General features: G+C 38.6%; 2 protein-coding genes across 7 annotated transcripts in view; one reads left to right on the top strand and one right to left on the bottom strand.

The window, feature by feature from the left end:
- The window catches only part of GALM (galactose mutarotase), a 102,095-nt gene extending 93,866 nt beyond the window's left edge, over positions 1-8,229 (bottom strand). The window contains exons 1-2 of one of the 4 annotated variants that reach the window (XM_024753523.1): positions 7,159-8,229; positions 2,457-2,600 (exon numbers count right to left, since the gene is read on the bottom strand). The gene's annotated coding sequence lies outside the window, so the exon portion shown is untranslated. Of the gene's footprint in view, positions 1-2,456; positions 2,601-6,084; positions 6,261-7,158 lie in introns of those variants that run through there. The other 3 variants (XM_024753520.1, XM_024753521.1, XM_024753524.1) reach the window with 3 other exon arrangements.
- The window catches only part of HNRNPLL (heterogeneous nuclear ribonucleoprotein L like), a 38,177-nt gene continuing 18,621 nt past the window's right edge, over positions 6,428-25,983 (top strand). Inside the window, exons 1-4 of one of the 3 annotated variants that reach the window (XM_024753518.1) lie at positions 6,428-6,985; positions 17,761-17,879; positions 23,506-23,743; positions 25,431-25,516. In XM_024753518.1, the coding sequence (XP_024609286.1) occupies positions 6,791-6,985; positions 17,761-17,879; positions 23,506-23,743; positions 25,431-25,516 (638 nt within the window). In that variant the 5' untranslated portion in view covers positions 6,428-6,790. Of the gene's footprint in view, positions 6,986-16,736; positions 16,795-17,760; positions 17,880-23,505; positions 23,744-25,430; positions 25,517-25,983 lie in introns of those variants that run through there. The other 2 variants (XM_024753517.1, XM_024753519.1) reach the window with 2 other exon arrangements.

Raw genomic sequence — 25,983 nt, 5'->3', positions numbered from 1 at the left:
CACAGGCAAATTCTATCAAACATTTAGAGAAGAGCTAACACCTATCCTTCTCAAACTCTTCCAAAATACAGCAGAGGGAGGAACACTCCCAAACTCATTCTACAATGTCACCATCACCCTGATACCAAAACCGGACAAAGATGTCACAAAAAAAGAAAACTACAGGCCAATATCACTGATGAACACAGATGTGAAAATCCTCAACAAAATACTAGCAAACAGAATCCAGCAGCACATTAAAAGGATCATACACCATGATCAAGTGGGGTTTATCCCAGGAATGCAAGGATTCTCCAATATACGCATATCAATCAATGTGATAACCACATTAATAAATTGAAGGATAAAAACCATATATCATCTCAATAGGTGCAGAAAAAGCTTTTGACAAAATTCAACACCCATTTATGATAAAAACTCTCCATCCTAACACTGTACACAAAAATAAACTCAAAATGGATTAAAGACCTAAATGTAAGGCCAGATACTATCAAATTCTTAGAGGAAAACATAGGCAGAACACTCTATGACATAAATCACAGCAAGATCCTTTTTGACCCCCTCCTAGAGTAATGGAAATAAAAACAAAAATAAACAAATGGGACCTAATGAAACTTCAAAACTTTTGCACAGCAAAGGAAACCATAAACAAGACAAAAAGACAACCTGCAGAATGGGAGAAAATATTCGCAAACGAAGCAACTGACAAAGGATTAATCTCCCAAATATACAAGCAGCTCATGCAGTTCAATGTCAAAAAAACAAACAACCCAATCCAAAAATGGGCAGAAGACCTAAACAGACATTTCTCCAAAGAAGATATACAGAGAGCCAACAAACACATGAAAGGATGCTCAACATCACTAATCATTAGAGAAATACAAATCAAAACTACAATGAGGTATCATCTCACACCAGTCAGAATGGCCATCATCAAAAAATCTACAGACATTAAATGCTGGAGAGGGTGTGCAGAAAAGGGAACCCTCTTGCACTGCTGGTGGGAATGTGAATTGGTACAGCCACTATGGAGAACAGTATGGAGGGTCCTTAAAAAACTAAAAATAGAACTAACATACGACCCAGTAATCCCACTTCTGGGCATATCCCCTGAGAAAACCATAATTCAAAAAGAGTCATGTACCACAATGTTCACTGTAGCACTATTTACTGTAACCAGGACATGGAAGCAACCTAAGTGTCCATCGACAGATGAATGGATAAAGAAGATGTGGTACATATATACAATGGGATATTACTCAGTCATAAAAAGAAATGAAATTGAGTTATTTGTAGTGAGGTGGATGGACCTAGAGTCTGACATACGGAGTGAAGTAAGTCAGAAAGAGGAAAACATATATCGTATGCTAACACATATATACGGAATCTAAAAAAAAAAACAGTTCTGTAGAACCTAGGGGCAGGACAGGAATAAAGACACAAACGTAGAGAATGGACCTGAGGACCTGGGAAGGGGGAAGGGTAAGCTGGGAAGAAGTGAGAGAGTGGCATTGATATATATACACTACCAAATGTAAAATAGCTAGTGGGAAGCAGCCGCATGGCACAGGGAGATCAGCTTTGTACTTTGTGACCACCTAGAGGGGTGGAATAGGGAGGGTGGGAGGGAGACGCAAGAGGGAGGGGATATAGGGATATATGTATACGTACAGCTGATTCACTTCGTTATACAGCAGAAACTAATACAACAATGTAAAGCAATTATACTCCAATAAAGATGTTAAAAATAATAATTGTGGAAAAAAAAAAAACAACTGAGGTCTAAACAACCTAGTTTAGGGAGTTCCCTGGAGGTCCAGTGGTTAAGACTCTGAGGTTCCACTGCAGGGGGCAAGGGTTCGATCCCTAGTCTAGGAAATAAGGTCCCACATGCCACATGGCATGGCCAAAAAAAATTTTTTAATTTTAAAAATAAAAAATAAAACCCCTAGTTTATGTGTTATTGTTAGCATTCCTTGTCATTTTTATACTGGTCTCAACATCAACGATCAGGCAAGGATGAGGTTATTAGTGACTTGCTTACCATGGAAACTTCCTTAATGGGGTGGGGTGGGCCATATCCAAGATATTTTTTTACTCAAATTTAAAAAGAAAAGGAGAACTGAGAGCTCATAATTAACAAAAAGTTATTACATGCTACTGATCACTTATAATTGGGAGTGGTCTGTAGCACTTAATACGTTTTTGTTAAACATTTGAGCAGCTACCGGTTAATTTTACCTATATTTTCATATGCAAGATGAATTTACTTCGATAAATTCTATTTACTCTAAACAGTGGATGCTATGATTTTACTCTTTTTATTTATTACAATTATTTTTAAAGATGTCTAAACACTATCAATTTATATGAGACAAAGAGAAAGGTGAAAATAAACATTATTTCTAAGACTAAAGGTAAGTGGTTATAACTGATAACAAGAATATGAATTTTACCTGTCATTGTCTGGTCATATACCAGATATCCTTCTAGGGTCAATATATTTATTTTTGCAGATCTGTCACAAATTACTATGTTTTTGAAGAGGCAAAACACAGTGGCAGCTCCAGCCCCAAAGCAGATGTGCCTGATAACAGCATCTGAAAGAGAATACCATTGTGGTTACACTTGACTACACAGTGAGCTAATAGTGCTTGAGGCACTTCCTGCAGGGTGCATCCTCCTGGAACGCTGGTGTCTATCACCATAACTAACCAAATGTGGACTGAATTAAAGGGGCTAGTTTGGGTAAAAGCACCATAGTGCTTGTTCTTGGTGATCTCTAACAAGGAAAGTGGTATCATCACAAATAGTATACTCTGGATTTGACAAACTTTCGTAGGAACTAATTGATTCGTTTCTGAATGGACTTTGTTCTAAGCTGGATTTCATGTTAAACATGTCTTAATTAAAATACATCTCTAGGGTTCCAATCCTTTGGAAACACTGCTCACAAGTAAGGTAAAGGTTTTATTTGATTTTTGCATAAGGTGAGGCAGGAAACAAAAGTTTTGTATATTAAGTGAAATAGCAATATTGGAAATTGAGTTTGGGTATGAATATCTTATAATTTGCATCTCTAGTTGTTCAAACGATGCATCCATCAGAAAATGGTGAGAATTTCCTTTTGATTTCTGGGCCTTGTCTATAGAAATTACATTTTTAAATGAACACTAAAACAGTGTATTATAGTTAAAATTTCCTATGGAAGCTAATTGAATTTCATTATACCAACGAAAAAACTGATAATTATAACCTATTTATGCCTTCCAGGAGTTACAGCTGTATAAGCCCTAGTAGAAATTATGAATGAATAAGTATCATGATAAATGATTCTAAATTTGATCTGTATGTCCGTGGCAGTAAACAATGCAATACTTAAATCATCATTCTTCTCTACAAAGAGTACTGGCTCTGGAATCGGATGCTTGGGTTCCAGTCCTGGCTCTCTAGTTTACTAACTGTGGCTCTAGGGCAGGTCTCTTAACTTCTCCTAGACTTTCTTTAATTGTACAACGGCCATAGTAATAATGATGCCTCTGTTGGGGGCTTTTGTCAGAATTTATTGACATGACCCTTGCAGTGGTTAGCACAGTGCCTGGCACATTGTAAGTGGCTGCTGTTATTACATGTATGTTAGATGTGCCTTGTAGCCTCTCTTGGGTATGTGCCCTGTTTCCTCAACCTGATGGCAAGCTTTGAGAAGACAGATACCAGGGACTTCCCTGGTGGTGCAGTGGTTAAGAATCCGCGTGTCAATGCAGGGGACACGGGTTCGAGCCATGGTCGGGGAAGATCCCACATGCCGCGGAGCAACTAAGTAGCCCCGCTTGCCGAAACTAGAGAAAGCCCGCACGCAGCAACCAAGACCCAACGCAGCCGAGAATAAAAATAAATTAATTAATTTAAAAAAAGAAAAAAAGAAGACAGAAACCAGCTCATATAGTTTTCTAGTCTCTTCATCGCCCAGCACAATGTCTTATAAATTACTTTACATAGGTCAGCAATGAGGTTTAAAACTGAAGGGCAATTTGGGGCTAGATTATAAAGGACCTTGACTATCAGTTTCCCTAGACCTTCCCTGGAGCTCTCTCTCACCCTAGTACAACCCCTAAGTCCCCTCCGAGCTGCTGCGTCAATGGGAATTCATGGCTGATTGCCTACCCCAATCAACAGCAGCCAACCCAATCAAGCATTCAGACAATTTACCAAAGGCCTGAGGCTGTATGTACAGTAGTGCAAAAAAGAGATTCCAGGTTGAGCTAAGTAACTGATTATTTGCACGCATTTAGGAGCTGTTTCTGAGTTTTAAAGGCATTTCTGGCTAACTGGGAAGTGTGTAATTTCTTGATCTCACCTAAGTTAAATCGTGCAGAATATAATTTATGCCCTCCTTATTTAGCTCTTCTCATGTTTTAGTGATGAGCTAGTTAGCCTTTTCCATATCTAAGAACTAACTGTCACTGAACAATTCATCTGCAATAAGCTCAAAGGTCACTCACAGTCAATGTACTAACGGATGAGTTTTAAACAAGCTTCCTGAGTTTTACTTCTTAGTCTTTTAAATTAACAATTTGATTTGAGCTGTCCGAAAAAAGAATTAAGTTTAATACTAGTACGTATTGACTCTAACCTACTTTTAGTGAAGTAAACGCTGAATATAGTAGCAAGGTTCAGCAAGGCTGGGCTTCCTTACCAATTGATTGGTGTGAGAGCTGCATTTTAACCTGGTATAATCCATAGGTTGGATGCAGGCTTTGAGAATTTTAAATATTTTCACTATCACACAAAATATTTGGGAAGTTTGTACAAGGCCGTTCAGCTCTGCTCACTGCTGCCAGTGCTCTGGCAACATTTCCTCATCTGCACCCAGCTCTGCAGCTCCCTCTTTGATACTTCTACTTCCATTTTATCATAATTTAGAAAAATAAAATTCGAATTGTTTTTTAGTTCTATTTTGTCAGTGTACACCTGCAGGCGCACACGAATTTGATTATAGCTGTACGGTGTTGTAAAGAAGCTTGCAAATGGATTCCGAAACGACAGGCAGTGTAAATTATAAAAGTAACAAAACAAACGTAGGTTAAAGCACTGTCAGCAATAAATACAAATGGCTTTTTGGGGGGGAGGAAATAGCTTTGGAAAGAAGCGAGAATAGGCTGGGGGAGGGAAAAATCCACACCATTAGGAAAGGAAGAGCCACACTTAGGGACGCATCTGAGGGACAAGGACATTAGGAACACTTAAGTGACTCTTGATCCTCGGCAATCCTCCAAGGGTTAGAGTCACAGAGGGCAGTTAGGTTGCATGAGATCTGCTAGTTCCTCTTCTGACACTGCACCTTTATTTCCCAAGGCCCACTCGTTCAGCCTTGTTGAGCAGGGAACTTGTGCCCGGGAGTGTACAGGAACTGGGTTTGCAAAGATGAAAAGACCACACACAGTTCCTGTCTCCAAGCGCTTCTAGTCTTGAAAGCAGAACAGCCTAGTAGGTGGGTATAAAGGGCCCTGTTGCAAGAAGAGAGGGCAGTAACTAGAAGCTCGCGGAGGCCTCAGGGCTCCACAGAGGAAATGAGCTGTGTGTGGTCCAAAGGACAAACACTTTTGATAGGCTTTCCTATCTTTCAAAAATAAATGATGTTAAATAAATAGATCGCCTAGAAAGGAAGGGGTTGGCATGCAGGATGAAACTTTATGTGGAAGGTGTAAAACACATTTAATGGGAGCTGGGACTTGATACAAGTCTCCCGTAATTGTCAGGAAAGAAGGGTCCAGAAGACCCATGAGTGCTAACCGATCAAACGAGCGGCTTCTTCACACTTGCACCTCAGTAAATGTTGAGTGTTCTGTAATATCTACTTAGGGGTGGGGAGAGAGTCCATCCACTTGCATCAGATTTTGCACACAACATAGGGAGAAGGCTACTTTCACGATTCTAATCCACGATTCTAATCCCTTTTCTCCCCTCACAGCCTGTAGTTTCAGGGCTGCGAGATGTCTCTGCAGGGATTTTCTCTTTTGAAGAGAAGTAATAAAAGCATTTAAATTAACGGGAGGGCGGTTAACACCGCAGTCCTGGACCCACCGCACGCCTCCTAGTCCGCCGGGGTTCACTCCGCGCCTCACCTCCAGTTGGCCCAACAGCGCTAATGGCCGTCGGGTAGCCACGACTCCAGATCTGCACGCTGCGGGCATTGAACGGTCAGGACTAGCAAACCAGCTGAGAGTTCGGAAGGTGCAGGGAGAGGGGCGAGGCCGGGCCGTGGGCGGCTTTTGACGAACAGCCCTTGCAGCCAATTGGAAGCCTGGTCGACTTTTCTCTCTGCCAATAGGGAGCGAGGCCCGGGCTTGGGGGAGGGGGGGCGCTTCCCGCGGGCTGAGGCTGGATTCGATCCTGCACGGCGGCCGCGAAGGTGGGGGTGGAGGCTCGGCCTGGGCGGCGAGGAGTGGATTAGGGGAGGAGGGAAGACCGGAAGCCACGGTCGCGTCCCCATCCTTAGATTTGCTCCCCGGGACTGGGAGCGGAGACGGAGGAGGAGGGAGAGGCTGAATGTTGGCTCCGTGATAAAGGGGAGCGGCCGCTCCGGAGCCTCCTCCCGGGGCGCCCTTCTCATCCCGCGCACTTTCCGCACCCACCCGGCTTCTGGGCGCGCGGCCCACGCGGACAGCCGGGCCGCGCAGACCTTCGCTGAAGAGGCGCTGCCCGCGACGGGGACTGGCCGGCAGCGTCCGAGGCCCGCGCCCCGCCGCCACCCCCACCCGCTAGCCGGCCGGTCCCTCCGGCCGCCGCCATGTCCTCTTCCTCATCCTCCCCCAGGGAGACGTACGAGGAGGATCGGGAGTACGAGAGCCAGGCCAAGCGCCTCAAGACTGAGGAGGGGGAGATCGACTACTCGGCCGAGGAAGGCGAGAACCGCCGGGAAGCGACGCCCCGGGGCGGGGGCGATAGCGGCGGCGGTGGCGGCGGCCGGAGCTTCTCACAGCCGGTAACAAAGCGCGGCGCCCCGACCGCCGTGCCTGGCGGCTCCCCGGGAAGCAGGGCCCAGCGGCAGGGACTCGGCCTCAGGGCCTCCCGCCCTTCTCGTTTTCCCTTTTCGCTGCGCTGATCGGGTCGGGAAGCGCCGGCTCTTCTCTTTGGGGCTTTTATTCTTCGCCCTACCTGTTTCCAGCAACCCGACCGCGGATCCGGTCCCGGTCTGGCCGCAGGCCCCGCAGCGAGTCCTCTGCCGGCCCGAACTTGGGGAGGGTCGCGGGGCGGGGGCGGCGGGGAGGCGTTGCTTCCGCTCCGGGGGGCTCTGGTGCGCGATTAGCCCTTTGTTAGTTTTCACTCCTCGGGCGTCTGGCCGGCGTCTGACTACCCGCTCCCTTCAGCCCCCTGCCCGCAGCATCCGCGCGCTGGTCACAATCACAGGATGGTGGCATTGGTTCCGCCCAGGGCTCTCTTCGCCTGGGTCCTGAGGAGAGCCGCCGCTAAGTGACAAATTAAGCTCTGGGGCTCACCGCCCAGTTCCCCTGAAGGTTTAATTAAAAATTTTTTACTCTTGGCAGGCCTGTCGCGCACGCTTTGCTCCCCAGTTTCCTGATGATTGCTTAGTATAGTGTTTAGCTCTTCGGTTAAAAATAAAATGCGTTGGCAGGTGTTCGCACACGCCTACTTACAAGTAAAACGAAATCTTAAAATCACCTCAGTTCTTCATGGGCAGTGTGTTCCCAATTCGTTCCACAAAAAGAACTGAACTCAGGACTGCATCAAACACACGTTCCTAGATTCTTGTTTCTCTCACCAGAAAGCTTAGATGGAGGCAGAAGGAATGTGAAAATCGTTTTATCCACAGCAAGTGGCAACTCAGCTTCAGCTGGATGGAAACTAAGGAAACAAAGCAAAGGAAACGTTTTTGCCCTTTTTGGTGCGCTTAAGCTGTCTTAATGACTGGATGTTCTTTAAACATTTAACACATTCTAATTGTGATTTTTTTTTTAAAGCAAACTTAACCCGAAATTTACGAAATAGTGCACATATATCCTAATATTAGATTAAAATGTTTTTCACCTTTAATAAGAGGGAAATTAGAAGTCTTTTAGCTCTTGTTTGCATTTTAATGTAAAAAATTCTGGTCAGTAATCCCCGGTGTTAGAGTTTACAAATACGATAATGTTGCAACACATTTTAAAAAGGAGCTTCTTCTTCCTCTAAATAGAATAATTTTTTAAGTGAAATTTATTTTTATTTATAATATTTATTTTTTTGGCTGCACTGCTCTGCATGTGGGATCTCAGTTCCCTGACGAGGGATCGAACCCGTGTCCCCCTGCAGTGGAAGCACAGAGTCCTAACCACTGGACCCAGGGAATTCCCAAAATAGTTTTATTATGGCTAGATATTGCTTTCTACTTCTGTTCCTGAATATTTGGAGTAGTCAAAATGCAACTTGAAAGTGTGAATAAAGAAAGTGCATTTTTTTCTTAGGAAGTTTCAGTTCAAAGCTAACTGCATTGTGGAAATTGAAAACACAATTGGAATATCGGACTCTTATAACTGATATTTAGATGCATTGGATCATTGTATTTCTTTTGCCAAAAATTTGCTCGAGTTTTTATGCAGTAGCATGAAATGTCTTACATTAAGTGTCTTGGAAAGATACTTGAACCAGTTTACAAAAGTTGTTTTTGAAAACATTAAATATTAAGCCAATAGTATTATTTTGGATGTTGGGAAGAAAATAATGTATAATTAATACATCCAAAGTGAATTGTATCTAGCAGTGGAAATAGCACTGGACAGGTCTTGGGGAGAGTCAGGAGTCTTAGCTAGCATACAGTCTGTGTGACCTTGGGAAAGTCAGTTAACTACTGTTCTGAGTTCTCTTACAATGTAAAATGTGAAAGTTGAACTTCATGTTTTCCATACCTGAAGTTGTAGTTCAGTGATTAATGTCATGCAGCTTTTAAATTACCCAGGCAGGAACTAATGTATGCAGATTGAGTTATAAATTCAAATTTTGTTTATCTTATTGCTGTTTTTTCTTAGGAGCGGGTGAACTGCTTTTATTTAACAGTAGAACCAATATTGTACTGTGAAATCTAATGAAGGATTATTTTTCCTGTTTTTAAACATTTTTCTTCGTGTAATTTTGGGTACTAGTTTGAAATCATTGCAACTATGGAAACCTGTGCATAATAAATTTTACTAGGACAGGAATGCCCTGAATAGAAGTTTACTGTCCAGTGCGTCATCATCGAGAAATATGGTAATTCATCTAACGGAAAAGGATTTGGCTCAACTTCAGCCCAGCCCCTTTGTACAAAGTGTTTAAGTAAATGCAGATCAGGTACAATGATAGGTAATCCTTTCAATGCTAGTTGGAAGTTTGTAAAAGTGTACAGTAAGACTTCAATGATTTACATTGTTTGGCTTTTCATTTTCCTTGAGTTATTTAATAATAATTAGATTTAAAGAGGAATGTGAGTATTTAAGAAAAACTGTTTCTACAAATGCTCCTGATGTAAGGATGAATTGTGAATGATGTTTTAAGGTGTAAAGAGAAATGAGTTTGTAGTTTGGATATGAAAAGTAAGACACTCTTCAAATTTGTGTCTTCTGGTATTAACTTTGAAGAGCAAAAACTCACAGAGTATTTCAAATTCTTTGGGCTGCATTTTGAACAAAGCTTAATTATGGAGGTTCATGCTATGTATTATACAATTACTTTACTCTTGTGGAGTAAATTGTGTTCTTAAATTTAACAGGCATGATCTTCAAGATCATAATAGTAAACTTCTGTATCTGCTAACTTTTATGAAAGCAGCTTGACTTCTGAATATTAGCACTTCACTTGGCAAAACCGATTGAGGAACTGAATTGGGAGTTTACTTACAAAAAAAGTCTGCTTTTATAGAGATTGGTATCAATAAAAATTTATGGAGTACTAATGCATTTTAGGGCCTTAAGTTTTTCTTTTACTCTATTCTGCTAGTGACTAAACAGGCAAATCAAAGATTGTTAAAGTGATTGCTGATGAAGTGAAAATTTAAGTTTCTCAACTTTTAACAAATAGACTTGTAAGATGGCAAAATGCCAAGATAAAAAATATGGATCCTAGGATTTCCAAACAAAGGAATATGCATTATATAGAGAATCTAGTTTGAATTTAAGATATAGTTAAACTTTAATGATCTGAATTACAGAGATGATAGGACTATTATGATGGCTTATTGGGATGAATATAGAATGGGAGATGGGATGAAGGCACTTTGTTAGCTTAGCTCCCACAGGAAAAGTTTAGAGACTGTGACAGTGAGCATAGTAACTACACTGTGGTGTGTACCTCAGAGGTAAGTGCCAGAGCCTTGAGGCTTCTGTAACGGTAATGTCCTGTGTCTTATTTAGCTAAGCTGCTGCAGTAGAGTGAGAATTTTAGGCTTAGTTTTGGGAAGTAAATGAAAAGTAGTAGGTTTTACTATCTTTTGGTTTTAACAAGTGACAGTTTCTTCATGTTAGTACATATAGTGAAAAGTGCTGTTAATAGAGCCCTAAGCCCAACCAGAGCAGGTGTCTTGGCTCTGCTACCAACATGCTTTGTGACTTAACCTCTTTGGAACTCAACTTGCTACCTATCACATGAGATGGCTGGATTAGATGATCACTGTGATCTCTTAGCTCATTAAAAAAATAATACTTGAGCCCTGTCATGTGCTAGGTGCTGTTCTTGGTGATGGGATATAATTTTTTAAAAATTCCATATCTAAAAATCTGTGATTCTACATCATTTAGTGCTTTATTTTATAAAGGAGTGAAAATATATATTTTCCCTCTATGAAATTGAATACAACTTTCAAAGCTTGCAGTTGCAGCCACAGCACCAACTCAAGATGAGCTTAAACAACAAAAAGGGGGCAGGGGTAGGGAATTTATTGGCCCGAATAACTATGAATGCCAAGTTGTAGCATTAGTTTTAGGCATGGCAGGATCGAAGGTTTTAGATGATGTCATAGGGACTAGATTCTGTCTCTTTCCATGTTTCAGCTCTATTTCCTCTATGTAGTGATAAAGCTAGGCTTACATTTTTATAGCTAGTAAATAAAGAAGAACAGTCTCTCCCTCAGAGTCCATAGCTATCCCCTCTGATCAGCCATTTTTTATATCTCCCTAACCCCAACTAGTCACTGGACTACCTCTGAAGTTGGGGAGTTACGACTGTGTGACTGAGAATACCAGTGGAATAATATGGGGTTGAGGAGTTTTTGTTTGTTCATTTGCTTGTTTTTGTGTTCAGCCACAAGAAGGGGGAAGGAGTTTTGGGTAGGCAAAACCAAAGGATTTCTACCACATGAGCAAAAAAAATAAAGATTACTTTTTAAGAAGTTATTTGAATCAAAGTTATTTTTAATCTTTGTTATGTGATCAAGTGTTCCTTAAAACATTTTAGGATAGGAAAATTAAAGGGTTTCCTGTGTTTTGGATCTGCTCTATTAAGAAAAAGATCAAGTAAAGAGATGTGATTGTTTAAGTTTAAGAAAAACCGGGACTTCCCTGGTGGTCCAGTGGGTAAGACTCTGCGCTCCCAGTGCAGTGGGCCTGGGTTTGATCCCTGGTCCGGGAACTAGATCCCACATGCATGCTGCAACTCAGAGATCGCATGCTGCAACTAAGACCAGGTACAGCCTGAATAAATAAAAATATTAAAACAAAAAAAAGAAAAACCATGTACTAGTTAACTCTAAGTATAGTGTGAGTTAAAAGCTATTTGCAGCTGTCCCTTAAAACTAGTTTGTCCTTGATCTATGTGAAGTATCCAAAGTAAAAGGGGGGATAATCTTAAGTATCTGGAAATCTGTACTCATTTCTTGGTAGTACTTTGATAAATTCTAATGTATCCAGAAAATGATTACCAGAATAGAGAAGGCACTCAAGATCATATCATAAGAGGAATGACAGAAGACTCTGGGGGACATTTAGCCTGAAGGGTAAACTTAGGTGTGATTTAAGAAATCATTTCAAATTATAGGAAGGTTATGTAGCAGAGGGAAATGAAGGTAAGGATAGGAGGTGGCAATTAATGTTTACCGAGCCCTGTTAATAACAACATCTAGCACTGTGCTAGACATTTCATATTTGTCCTATTTGTTGTAATTTTAAGTGATGAAGATTTTGTTTTAATTTTTATTTATTTTTAAAATTTTATTTAATTTTTAAATTTTTTTTATTTTTGGCTGCGCTGAGGCTTCATTGCTGTGTGCGGGCTTTCTCTGGTTGCAGCGAGCGGGGGCTACTCTTCATTGCAGTGTGCGGGCGTCTCATTGCGGTGGCTTCTCTTGTTGTGGAGCACGGGCTCTAGGCGCGCGGGCTTCAGTAGTCGTAGCACGGGGGCTCAGTAGTTGTGGCTCGTGGGCTCTAGAGCGCAGGCTCAGTAGTTGTGGTGTGCGGGCTTAGTTGCTCCGCTGAATGTGGGATCTTCCCAGATCAGGGCTTGAACCCGTGTTCCCTGCGTTGGCAGGCGATTCTTAACCACTGCGCCACCAGGGCAGCCCTGTTTTATTTTTTTTTAAGTGAAACTGAGGTTCAGAAAGGTTAAGTAAGTAGCGTAGCGTAAGATCGCAGAGCCAGTAAATGTCCAAATATTCAAATGCTGGTCTGGCTTCAAAGGCCATTTTGTGTAGGAAGTTACAGGAAGACAGATTTGGATGCATATTATGAAGAACTTTCTAAAAATATAGTAGATTGTCTCACAAGGTAGTGTGTTTTCCTGTCATTGGAGGTGATTAAGGAGAGGCTGATAATCACTTGCAGTGGATCTGTGCACGTTTGGTTTTGGGGGATGAATTATTGAATTTGAGGTTGGTCTTCTTTATATATTATATTTATAGGAGGGTAGAAAAGGCTATTCAGTGGCTGTTGAGCACCTGTTATGCGTGGAGATGTTGGGAAAACAAAAAGCCTAAGGACATTGTGCATTGCCTTTGTGAGTTTACAGTTTTACTATATGGAGAGCTTTAATGGGCCCTTCTCATTCCTCTCATATGGAAGCTTCATTTCTATTCTATTCTATTCTGAGCTTTCCTTCTCTTTAGTTAAGCCTGGTTTTCAGTCTGCAGTCGTCAAAATTAGCATTCAAGATGGATGTTATTGGAGTTTGTCTTTGAGGTAGCCTTTGAAGAGGGGCTGGGGGTTTGTAACTGGTGTGTAGCTTGCAGTGAGGACCAAATAATGTCTTCATTATAGTTGACCCAGTTTACTTAAAGAAGGGATTGAGTAATTAAAAAAGAAAAAAGTATACGGAAATTGCAGGTATGCCTCCACTTGCTGGGTACTTATTTGGAATATTGTTTCTAGTCTGATAAATAATAGATATAAATAGACCAGGAGAGAGCCTAGATAGCTAAACATTTGAAATGGAAAGAATTTGAGCTTCTGTATGAGAAAGGATTAAAAAATACTCCTTAAAAAAAAATACTCCTTAAGCTTTAGAAGACGTGGTCAAAGTATTAATATATGGATGGAGTAAACAATACTGACTATTCACCAATTTAAGATTCAGATGCATAGTATGATGCTCACAGGAGGTAATTTTAGGGTAGTAAAAGAAGCTCTGAAGATGATTTCAGATTTCTTATCACCACCATATAATATAGGTAGAGATAAAATGTTGATTTAAGAAACATGTTAGGGGCTTCCCTGGTGACGCAGTGGTTAAGTATCCGCCTGCCAATGCAGGGGACACGGGTTCGAGCCCTGGTCGGGAAAGATCCCACATGCCATGGAGCAACTAAGCCCATGCGCCACAACTACAGAGCCTGTGCTCCAGAGCCTGCGAGCCACAACTACTGAAGCCCGTGCGCCTAGAGCCCATGCTCAGCAACAAGAGAAGCCACCGCAATGAGAAGCCTGCACACCTCAGTGAAGAGTGGCCCCTGCTCGCCCGCAGGCAGCAAGGAAGACCCCAACACAGCCAAAAATAAATGTAAATAAAATAAATAAATTTATTGTTGTGATGAATTGGGAGATTGGGATTGACATATATACAGTAATATGTATAAAATGGGTAACTAATAAGACCCTGCTGTATATGGGAGATTGGGATTGACATATATACAGTAATATGTATAAAATGGGTAACTAATAAGACCCTGCTGTATATGGGAGATTGGGATTGACATATATACAGTAATATGTATAAAATGGGTAACTAATAAGACCCTGCTGTATAAAAAAATAAATAAAATTCAAAATAAATACATTTATAAAAAAAGGAACATGTTAGTATTTGTGGGGAAAAAGAGGGGTGGTGAAAATATAGTTTGAAAAGATACCTTTAATATATCAGTTTTATATTTGGAAACAATAGGGTTTTTAAATTTTTTAAATAAACTACAGAAAGGATGAGAAAATTTTAAGTTCAAGAAAAGGGGACAGGGCTTCCCTGGTGGCACAGTGGTTGAGAGTCCGCCTGCTGATGCAGGGGACACGGGTTTGTGCCCTGGTCCGGGAAGATCCCACATGCCACCGAGCAGCTGCGCCCGTGAGCCATGGCCGCTGAGCCTGCGCGTCTGGAGCCTGTTGCTCCGCAACTGGAGAGGTCACAACAGTGAGAGGTCCGCGTACCGCAAAAAAAAAAAAGAAAGAAAGAAAAGGGGACATAATTTAAAGATAGAGAAATATCAAGGTAGATAAACTCACGAAAGGCAGAGTTATTGAGTGGGAATAAGGGAAATACAGAGGGTATGGGATATATTCTCAGCCTTGAGGTTGAGATAATCATATCTTCCCCTGAGTACCATATTGATTGCATTTAACATCTTTCAGCTTTTAAAGAATAACTTAAATCTTGATCTGTTTCAGTTAAGAAATATAATTAAGTAGTAATATATTAAAATCAGATCTTTTGAGAGATTTTTAAAATTGATCCTATAATCCATTTTTTTGTAAGAAGACCAGTTTGAAAAGTACTCATTTTTTAGCACTGTATTCAAGATAGTGGTTCTCTGTGTTGGGAAGGGAGGTAGGAAGAGGAGATGTGTTCAGCTCCCTCTTCCTAGTGTTTTAGTTATTAAACTGGGTGGTGAGTTAATGAATATTCTTATATTGTTCTTCATACCTTTTCGTAGGTCTTAAATATATTATACAATAATTTCCCAATTTTTTTATTATGTAAAATATTTAATTACATATACCCTTCACCTAGATTCAGCAGTTTTTAACATTTTGCCATTTGGGATTTTATCTCTATATGTGTATATATTTATATACATACTTTTTTTCTCTATACTATTTGAAAGTAAGTTGAGACATCATGTCAGTTCATTCCTAAATATCACAGTTTTCCTAAGAATAAGGATATTCTTTTCATATAGCTATTGCCATCATAATGGTACCTAAGACAATCAAAAACATCTTACAGAAAAACCCAAATGAACTTTTTGGCTAACTCAGTAATATCCTGTTTATAATTCAATTTCTCCAATTTTCCCTAAGATGTCTTTTGTAGCAGTTTTTAATCAGTTGTAAAATGAAGGCTCACATACTGCATTTGGTTGTTGTGTTTACTCTCAGTCTGAAATTTTCCTTCCACTTTTTTTTACTTTTGGAGGAGCCCAGGCCAATTTTCTTTTGCATTTTTACCTTTGCTAGCTGATTTCTAAGGACCAAAGGAGATGACTGTCTTATTTCTTGTAGTTTATTATTGTCTAATTATTTTTAGAGTAAAACTTATTATTTATACTTTAAATGTTTTCTCTAAGTTAGGTTTTTAGGTATTACTTAGAGCTTTCTTCCTGTGTTATTGTCATCCAGTAATTAAGAGCTTAATGAGGATAATGTACGTTTGGTTGTTGAGTTTCACTGAGGCGGTCGCATTTGTTAAAGTTGCTAATAAAGTGTTGGTATACATAGGGTACAATCAGAATGGTTCATTTCAGACTTAGTGGCATGTAATGAATATCTGTTGAACCATAGAAAAGACTCAGCATAAGCAATTCAAATAAAATTCCAAGGACTGAAATAGTATTTGCAAAGGATTTAATTTATTTGTTGGATTTGACAAGAGTGTAAGAATAGTCTTATGGTTACTTTATATACTTAAATTAGTTCTTTTTTAAAAATTCTGACATTTTTTTATTGGCATGGCGCAAGACTGTTATAGTATTTTCTAACAGTCTTTATGATAATAAAGCAAAGTTGGTGAGTCTTTAAAAATAGCCAAAAAGGGATTTAATGTTCCTAAAATTATTCTTAAGTTTTAATGGTAAAACATTTGTGTTTTTAGATTAGGAGGAAAAACCCTTTTTTCCTGTTTATAGAAGAAAAAAAGCTTTCCTTTAATAGATTTTTTTGGTATATGTGTGAATTGTACTTGGAATTCATTTCTTTCCTTTTAGAAATTACTTTTTAATTGGAATATAGTTGATATATAATATTATGTTAGCTTCAGGTGTACTGCATAGTGATTTGACTTTGCATACATTATGAAATGATCACCATGATAAGTCTAGTAACCATCAGTCCCATACAAAGTTATTATAATATTATTGACCATATTCGTTATGCTGTATATTACATCCCATGGCTTATTTATTTTGTAACTGCAGGTTTGTACCTCTTAATCCCCTTCACCTGTTTCACATCCCTCCCCCGCAACCACCCATTTGTTCTCTGTATCTATGAGTCTGTTTTGGTTTTGTTTTGCTTGTTGCTTTATTTTGTTTTTTAGATTCTGCATAATACCCTTTAGATCCAACCATGTTGTCACAAATGGCAAGATTTCATTTTTTATGGAGGTCATTTCTGAAGTGATGCAAGAGAGGTACCCAATGGCTAGTTGTAAATACAGATCTTTGTCTGAATAGAACTTGAATAAGTAAATGAGAGCTATTTTCATTTTCAAGCTAATTCTCCTACATAGTCCCTTTTAAAATAAAGTTTAAGACCATATGTTTTAAAACTTCTTGCTGGGCATACTCAAAGATACACAGTACTTCACAGAAGCCCAGGAAGGTTTGTTTTTTTTTTTTTTGGCTGTGCCACACGGCTTGTGGGATCTTAGTTCCCCAATCAGGGATTGAACCCAGGCCCTGGCAGTGAAAGCACCAAGTCCTAACCACTGGACCGCCAGGAAATTTCCCAGGGCTTGTATTTTTGAGTACTCCTTGTTCATCAGCAAAGATGGTATCTTGTATAAATTTAAGTTGTCAGGTGTACTGAGTAACTTCAAATTATTGTGGGACTAGGTAACCAATTAAACAAGGACAAATGATATTAATCTATATTGCAGGAAAAATAAAGTATATAATCTTTATATTAAAGAAGAAATTTTAATTGGGACTTTTTGTTCATTTGGTCTACTTGAGATTTTGATTTTTATGGAAGTGAAATTATGAATATAAAGTATGTTTCCAATTGTAGCATGTAGCATGCTCTGTGTATCTGCTGACTTTTTTTCTGAGATTTTCTTGAAGTTGAAAGTTATTTTTTTATTGAAGTATATAGTTGATGTACAATATTATGTAAGTTGAAGTTGAAATGAGTCATTAAATAACTTATCTGTAGTTCTTATTGAGAGAGAATGCTCCCTTTTAAGAAATCAGAATTTTCATGCCAAACATTTAATTAGTGATTTTACTCTCGGGTCCTTTCGCTAACTTATGAATTGCAGTTTGGATTGGGATTTTTTTTTTTAATGTTTGCTTTTTAATGCAGAGATGGGTTTACTAAAAGAGCAATTTATTTAGACTTTTAAAGTTTTTAACTAGAAATTATTTTATCTTGCTAGGAGGCAGGTGGAAGTCATCATAAAGTTTCTGTTTCACCCGTTGTCCATGTTCGAGGACTCTGTGAATCTGTGGTGGAAGCAGACCTTGTGGAGGCTCTGGAAAAATTTGGGACAATATGGTAAGGCCAATAGGGACTTCATACAGATTGTGAAAACAGTATGGTAGAACAAACTTTGCTTGCTTGCTATAAGCCTTGATGTTTAACCATAATATATATTGTTTGCCTATGATTGTATATCTTTGAAGCCTTCTGAGGCTTTCTGGGATTATGCATGGATGAATTTTTGTGTATCCATGATCCCCTCTCACTCCTCAACCAGGTTGTGTGTAAAATTGATTATTGCATCTTTCATCTGATTTTCAAATGAATCCATGATTCCTTCTTAAACGCTGCTTTTAAACCATTGAGTTAATTATGCCCTTCATCTTCAGAATTTCAAATAGTGGTACTTAAATACTGATTTTGTTTTGTTTTGTTTTGTTTGAACTATTTAAGAATTAGTTGGCAATGAAAAGTGTGTAGATTAATAAGGGTAGGCATTATTTGCTTAGGTGCGTGTTGCTGTGAGTTCTTATGCAGATCATGAGCGTCAGTGTTTTATCCTAGCTTGTCTTCCTTTTGTGTTTTATATTCACTCAGGCTCCTCCTTTTTCCACAGCTGGTGTGTACTTAAGAATATTGACTTAAATGAAATATATAATTAGAAAAGTGAATCTGCTACAAAAATAGACACTCTAAAACATTTTGTAGATTATTTTTGGAATATGCCTGGCTGTTCTCTTCTTAGTATGGATAATCTAGAGTTTATTTTATTATTATTTTTTCCATTGATGAGTACATTTGGGGTTTTTGTTATAGGCATCAGACACAGACTAAGTCATAATATGTAAGTAGAGAAATTTCAATATACTTGCTGAGATCACTTGATTGCTTCAATTTTATAAAAATTTATGTGGAGTTTTGAGTATTGAAAGGATGGTGAATAAATAGATGGGGAGGGAGTGATCAGAGGTTTCAACAGAGGAATCATTGCTTCAAAGGAGTAGGGGTTGTGTTACCTTCCATCATGGGATCTTTTTAATTAATTTCCTTGGTGACCTCATCGAGAGATGGATGACTTAGCAAACTTGTTACCCTTAACTTATGTACCTCAGAAACCACTGTTAACATATTGTTGATCCTTGGAGGTACAAATTGGAAATCCACCCAGGCATTAAAAAAGCCCATTTCTTGAAATATCACTAAGATAACTATATCACTTCTTAGTAATTTGGAGTGGATATTGGTAGTTAAGTTTGTCTGGACAGTTACATAGTATTGAAGCAGACTCCTTAGGCTATATTTATTTAGACTTGCATGTTGGTACTAGTCTAACCCAGTCACTATAAGGACCTTCTAGGTGGTGCACTGTTTCATGGAGTTATAAAAAGATGGTTATCTCTGAATTATTACTTTCTTCTGTTCTTATATATTTAGGGGTTTCTTTGTTTGTTTGTTTTTCTTTTTCTTTTTTTTTTCTGCTGTATGCAGGCCTCTCACTGTTGTGGCCTCTCCCGTTGCGGAGCACAGGCTCCAGACGCTCAGGCTCAGCGGCCATGGCTCACGGGCCCAGCCGCTCCGTGGCAGGTAGGATCCTCCCGGACCGGGGCATGAACCCATGTCCCCTGCATTGGCAGGCGGATTCTCAACCACTACACCACCAGGGAAGCCCCATATTTAGGGTTTTTAAAGTTATTTTCTTAGAGCCAAGAAATACCAAAGCAATGTTAGAAAACAAGTTGATGAGCAAATACAGTTGGAAACTTCAGGGAAATAATAACTATATTGATATTTTGATGTTAATTATGACCATGACCTGAATGTTGGGGATTAAAGAAATGCAACTATTTGTTTAAGTTTGTAAGTAATTTGAATTACTTCTGAGTGGCCTGTCCATTTTTATTATTTTATTTATATACTTTTAAAAAATTACTTATTTGGTTGTGCTGGGTCTTAGTTGTGGCAGGCAGGCTCCTTAGTTGCAGCTCGTGGACTCTTAGTTGCAGCACACATGTGGCATCTAGTTCCCTGATCAGGGATGGAACCCGGGCCCCCTGCATTGGGAGCTTGGAGTCTTATCCACCATGCCACCAGGGAAGTCCCAGTTTTAGACTCTATACTGTTTGATACTTAGTCCATGGTAATGTGTTCCATATATGAATTTTATTTAGTTAATTTGCATATTACATCGTTCTGTCCTCGAGATTGGTAGTTATGTGGATAGAAAAGTCATGAAATAATCGGAACAAATTAGTGTATAATTACGAGCTTAATTGGCATAAATATGTATAATAGAAGTTTCAGTTGTGTGGAATGATCTTGAATAAGAGGTGGCTGCTACTAAAGCTTAAAAGAACCTTGAAGAGCCTCCTATGAGGAGTAGGTGTTTTGCTTCAAAATGTTGCATTTATAGAACCTTTCCCTATTTTTTTATTTATTTGTTGATTTATTTAGTGGTGTGGGGGGGGAGGGAATTATAAAGATTATAAAGAAACTGCTCGTCTTAAATAGGTGAGTCACCAAGTTCAATATATAGTAAGTTGATACTTAAAAACTAGATGTATAGGAAAGAAGTTCAGGAGAAACTATAACAAGATCTTGAGAATGGTTGTGTCAGGATAATAAAATTGCTATTTTTTTGTCTTTATTTAATCAAAAGAATATTTAGAAATATATACTGAGTTGCTTTTCCTCCCTTATCCCCTCTCATTAAAGGAGAGGATGCTAGGTAGTGATTAGCTATACCAGTTTAAATTTTAAAACAAAACTTTTGGGACCTAGTTTGTGTAGTAAATCTCTTGCTTCCTCCTGTTTTTATTTAAAAGTTAGTAAACATGTTTTAAGCTATTAAGTTGAAAGCACCCACCCTACCTACCATGTTCCTTAGACTTTTTATTTTTTCTCTCTTTGGTCTTCCAGTCTTTCTCATACTAATGCTTTAAAAAAAATTTTTTTTTAATTATATGCCAGGGCTTCCCTGGTGGCACAGTGGTTGAGAGTCCGCCTGCCGATGCAGGGGACACGGGTTCGTGCCGCGGTCCGGGAGGATCCCACATGCCGCGGAGCAGCTAGGCCCATGGACCATGGCCGCTGGGTCTGTGCGTCCGGAGCCTGTGCTCCACAACGGGAGAAGGCCACAGCAGTGAGAGGCCTGCGTACCGCGAAAAAAAAAAAAATTAGTAAACATGTTTTAAGCTATAAGTTGAAAGCACCCTACCTACCATGTTCCTTAGACTTTTTATTTTTTCTCTCTTTGGTCTTCCAGTCTTTCTCATACTAATACTTAAAAAAAAAATTTTTTTTTTTAAATTATGTGCCCTGGGAAGGAGCAAAGCTAAATAAATGGCTGCTTCCTCTTAAAAAAAAAAAATTATATGCCAGGGCTTCCCTGGTGGCGCAGTGGTTGAGAGTCCACCTGCCGATGCAGGGTACGCAGGTTCATGCCCCGGTCTGGGAGGATCCCACATGCCGCGGAGCGCCTGGGCCTGTGAACCATGGCCGCTGAGCCTGCGCGTCCAGAGCCTGTGCTCCGCAACGGGAGAAGCCACAACAGTGAGAGGCCCAAGTACTGACAAAAAAAAAAAAAAAAAATTATGTGCCAGGGACTTCCCTGGTGGCGCAGTGGTTGAGAGTCCACCTGCCGATGCAGGGTACGCAGGTTCAGGCCCTGGTCTGGGAGGATCCCACATGCCGCGGAGCGGCTGGGCCTGTGAGCCATGGCTGCTGAGCCTGCGCGTCTGGAGCCTGTGCTCTGCAACGGGAGAGGCCACAACAGAGAGAGGGCTGCGTAACACACAAAAAAAAAACAAAAACAAAAAACAAAACAAAACAAAAAAAATGTGCCAAACACTTTAAGTGAATTCTAAAATGTCTTTGTGACATTCTAATTTTCCCTTCCCTATCTTCATATGATGCCACTTTTCCTGGGTAACCTGTTTAACCTTTAGCTCTGTGCTTCTAGCTTACTGCTTGTAGTAGTTAATGACAGTACTTTTTACTACAAACAGGTGAGTCTATTTTAATAGGCCAATAAAGAATTTAAATATTTTTGGGCCTTTATAATTTTTCTGTGTTTCCAAAGAGCCAAAGGGCATTATTAACATATTTACTTGGTGATATCATTTAGCTATAAAACAACTTATATTTGTGAGAGGAGAATATTTATTATTCCTTAATTTCTTTAGCTTAGACCTGATTCCAGGGTTTCCTATCTTTTTGTATGCAAGACTTTAGAACTTTAGCTAGGAGTTTGCATTTCTAAAATGAATGTTTCTCTCTGGGACTTTATATCTTGCATTTATAAACTAATCCCAGGTGTTATGTTTTCTGTGTTTTATTCTTTAATTGTGAATGATGTGGGTTGAGAGAACTAATAAGCCTCATAGACCAACAAATATTGAATACCTGTCATGTGCCAGGCTCCGTTTCTAGATTCTGAGGGTGTAAAGATGATTGAGGCAAGGCAAGCAATATGTATGCAGGAACTGTAATCTTGATGATAATCCTCCCAGTTGTATAAATTAGGAAGCTGAAATTCATAAGAAATTACATAATTTGTCAGGCTACAAAGTGGTCTGTTTCTTACTAAGAAACACTTGCTAGGTTTTGAAGTTTAGTGGTTGGTCCTGGATGTCTGATTGAGAAGCAGTGCTGTCACTGAGTACCTGACCTGATGTTATTTCTCTGGCCTTCTGCTATTATAAAAAGCACATTGATTGTATTTTAAAATATTTTTAAGGTCCTTGTTCCTGTGAATAAAGGACGTGTTTCCCTGTTCTGATCCATGTGTTCTGATTTCTCGCTAACCTCCCTTCCTTCATTTCTTTACTTTTCATTTCATGTATTAAAATATATTCCCCTTGCCAAAGAGTATAAAATGAAGAGTAAATACTTCATTGTCTTGGCCATAGCATCCATGATTACCATATTCTAGTGAATATCTTTTTATGGATTCTTTAATATTTAAAAATATTTAAGAATTTTAGAGGAGATTATTTTATGAAATTTGGTCTGTTTGTAGTTGCTTCTTTTTGTCTTTTGGTTCTCTGTTTTTAGTAAGACAAATGGAAGTGTAGTCATTTCTTAGCGTGGCGGTTACTTGTTTGCAAAATTCAATAGAGATGGTAGTTTCTGTTGTCGAGGCGATCCATCTGCTAACCTTCTCTTGAGTTTTATCTCTATTGATTTCTTTTTTTTTAATTTTTTTTATTGAGGTATAGTTGCTTTACAGTGCTGTGTTAATTTCTGCTGTTCAGCAAAGTGGCTCAGTTATACATATATATTATTTTCCATTATGGTTTTTCACAGTATGTTGAATATAGTTCCCTGTGCTACACAGTAGGATCTTCTTGTTTCTTTACTGATTTCTGTATCTAGGTATTTTCTAATGCTGCTTGGAAGTGGCAGCCTGAGGAATAAACTGGATGGCATTATTAACAACTGGTAACAGAATTGTGCTTGAGGAGGGCATGAGGTAGTTAAAAGCTTTCAGTCACTGGAGGAGGAGGTTTCAAATATGTACCATCTACCTGGTATACCACAATTTATTTGGATAATTTAAGAGTTGACTAATATTGGATACAGGTAGTGAAGACTACTAATCTGTATGATTTGAGACATTTTTATTAAAGTCTGCTTCTACTTGATTGAGAAAAATAATGTTAATTGAACTTGCTATATTATTCTTTCCCAACCTCCCTTTCAGCTATGTGATGATGATGCCTTTTAAACGGCAGGCTCTAGTGGAATTTGAGAACATAGATAGTGCCAAAGAATGTGTGACGTTTGCTGCAGATGAACCCGTGTACATAGCTGGTCAGCAGGCTTTTTTCAACTATTCTACAAGCAAAAGGATCACTCGGCCAGGAAATACTGATGATCCATCAGGAGGCAACAAAGTTCTTCTGCTGTCAATTCAGAATCCTCTTTATCCAATTACGGTGGTATGTATTTTAGTAAGACAAACTAAATTAAAAGTGATTTTGGAATTTGTCTTGAGTGACTAATCTATAGTTTTCTTCACTGCCATATAGATATTTGAAAATAGTGGATTTTTTAAAAAGAATTATTAAAATTAATTTTAATTTTGACTATCAAGTTTAATGAACAAAGACATGGTGAGCACTAAAGCTATAAAAAGTCAGAAGCACAGTTGTCATAATTAAATAAGCACATTAAATTTTTTTATTAACATCAGTGTTAACTCTCTTTCTGTTAATAAAGCGTTAGACGGACTTGGTGGAAATGATCCAAGAAATCTCTCTCTAATATGCCAGCACATGTATTAAGAGCATCTACTAGGTAGTGACAGAATTCCATAGTACAGTAAGATACATTTATCGTTATAAGCTGTTTAGAGATAGCTTGTTAAAAACTTCTCTGATTTACCTAAAAATTCCCTTCTTCACTCTTTAGAAAAGTGATATTAAAATTTAAAAGGATTCGTGTTCTTGAACCAGTTCAGTTTTCTACTTCATGATAATCACATGCTGTTTAATAATAAACTAGTGATAAGGACACTGGATTTTTGTAATGAATAAAATATCACAATAAGAAGAGCTTCATTCAGTATGATTTCTAGGGTATATGATATTTTGACATAAACTTAAAGCATAAGAAACTATTTAAATTTAGACATTATGTATCTATTTACTTTTGTAATATGTATAGACTTATTAATAAACAATATTAATATATTTACAATACTTGGTGTTTTAGGAGAAAGAATATAACTAGTACAAGTACTCCGATTTATTTACTGTATCCTTAGTACCTAATGGTGTGGCTGTGTAATTGTAGGTACTCAGAATTTTGAAAGTTGAAGAATTGTTCCTAAGTGGGTATTTAGGGTTCTCTCTTAGATGATTCAGGCATCTTGTTTGGTGAAATTTAACTCAATATAAATGATCTTCCCTGGGTCTTTTATCTATAGCCATTGTCCTTGAAAATAAATACTGAGTTGTTTTACTACTACTCTTTAATAAATATTTATTATTATAATTTAAGTGATTATAGTATTAAACATTTCAGAGTCACATTTGGAAAAAAACAAAGTGATTACAGCTTTAGTTTATTAATTGTGTATTGTCAGAGATTCTTTTAGGTACCTCTTAAGAAAATAAAAATTGAGGATTCATTTAGGAGATTAAAAATAAGTAATAATGCTTTTCAGATGTTTCATTGGAAGTTCTCTAATGTGGGTATATTGTGTAGGTGAAGAAATAACTTTAGATTTATTAAAGTGTTGCAGTTTTTTTTTTTTTTTTTTTTTTTTTTTTTTTTTTTTTTTTTTTTTGGCGGTACGCGGGCCTCTCACTGTTGTGGCCTCTCCCGTTGCGGAGCACAGGCTCCGGACGCGCAGGCTCAGCGGCCACGGCCCACGGGCCCAGCCACTCCGCGGCATATGGGATCCTCCCGGACCGGGGCACGAACCCACGCCCCCCGCATTGGCAGGCGGACTCCCAACCACTGCGCCACCAGGGAAGCCCAAGTGTTGCAGTTTTTAAAAGTTTAATTAGTACTTAACAGAAATGACATCTTGACAGTTTTTTTTTTAGTAAAACAAGAGTATAGCTTTATTATTTTTCTAAGTATAAAATGTGATGAAGTCTTGTTTTCTTTACTTCATAGGATGTTTTATATACTGTATGCAATCCTGTTGGAAAAGTGCAACGTATTGTTATATTCAAGAGAAATGGGATACAAGCAATGGTTGAATATCCTTTATTTGTAAATTTTTTATTGATGTGTATGAATACTGTGTAATATAGATCTTAATTTTTCCTGTTTAATCATTTCTAGACAAGTGATGTTTATTCTCCCCACCATCCCCTATATCTGTTTGTCTTCGATTTAAAGAATGAAACTGCAGTACCCACAGAGAATTTTACTATTTTTGATAAAATAACTTGCTACCATAAAATAGTCCATTGTTTCATCTTACAGCGTGTTTTGCCTTTTTAATGAGGAAAAAATAACACTGTTTGATAATATGTTCACTTGTACCTTTTTGAAATTTTTCCCAAATTGACTTTTCTGAATCTCTCTTTAAAACAGGCAGCTTGGAAGTATCAAAACGTTGGAGTTAATAGACCATTTCTTGCCTTTCTTCATTGAATCTTTTAAATGGTCATGGTTTATGTAAGACCTTCCTCCCTATGTTAAATTTGTTATACACTGAGTA

This window comes from Neophocaena asiaeorientalis, unplaced genomic scaffold (assembly GCF_003031525.2).
Source record: "Neophocaena asiaeorientalis asiaeorientalis breed wild unplaced genomic scaffold, Neophocaena_asiaeorientalis_V1.1 scaffold171, whole genome shotgun sequence".
In the NCBI taxonomy this organism is placed as follows: domain Eukaryota; kingdom Metazoa; phylum Chordata; class Mammalia; order Artiodactyla; family Phocoenidae; genus Neophocaena; species Neophocaena asiaeorientalis.
This window is presented reverse-complemented; position numbering and strand designations above follow the sequence as displayed.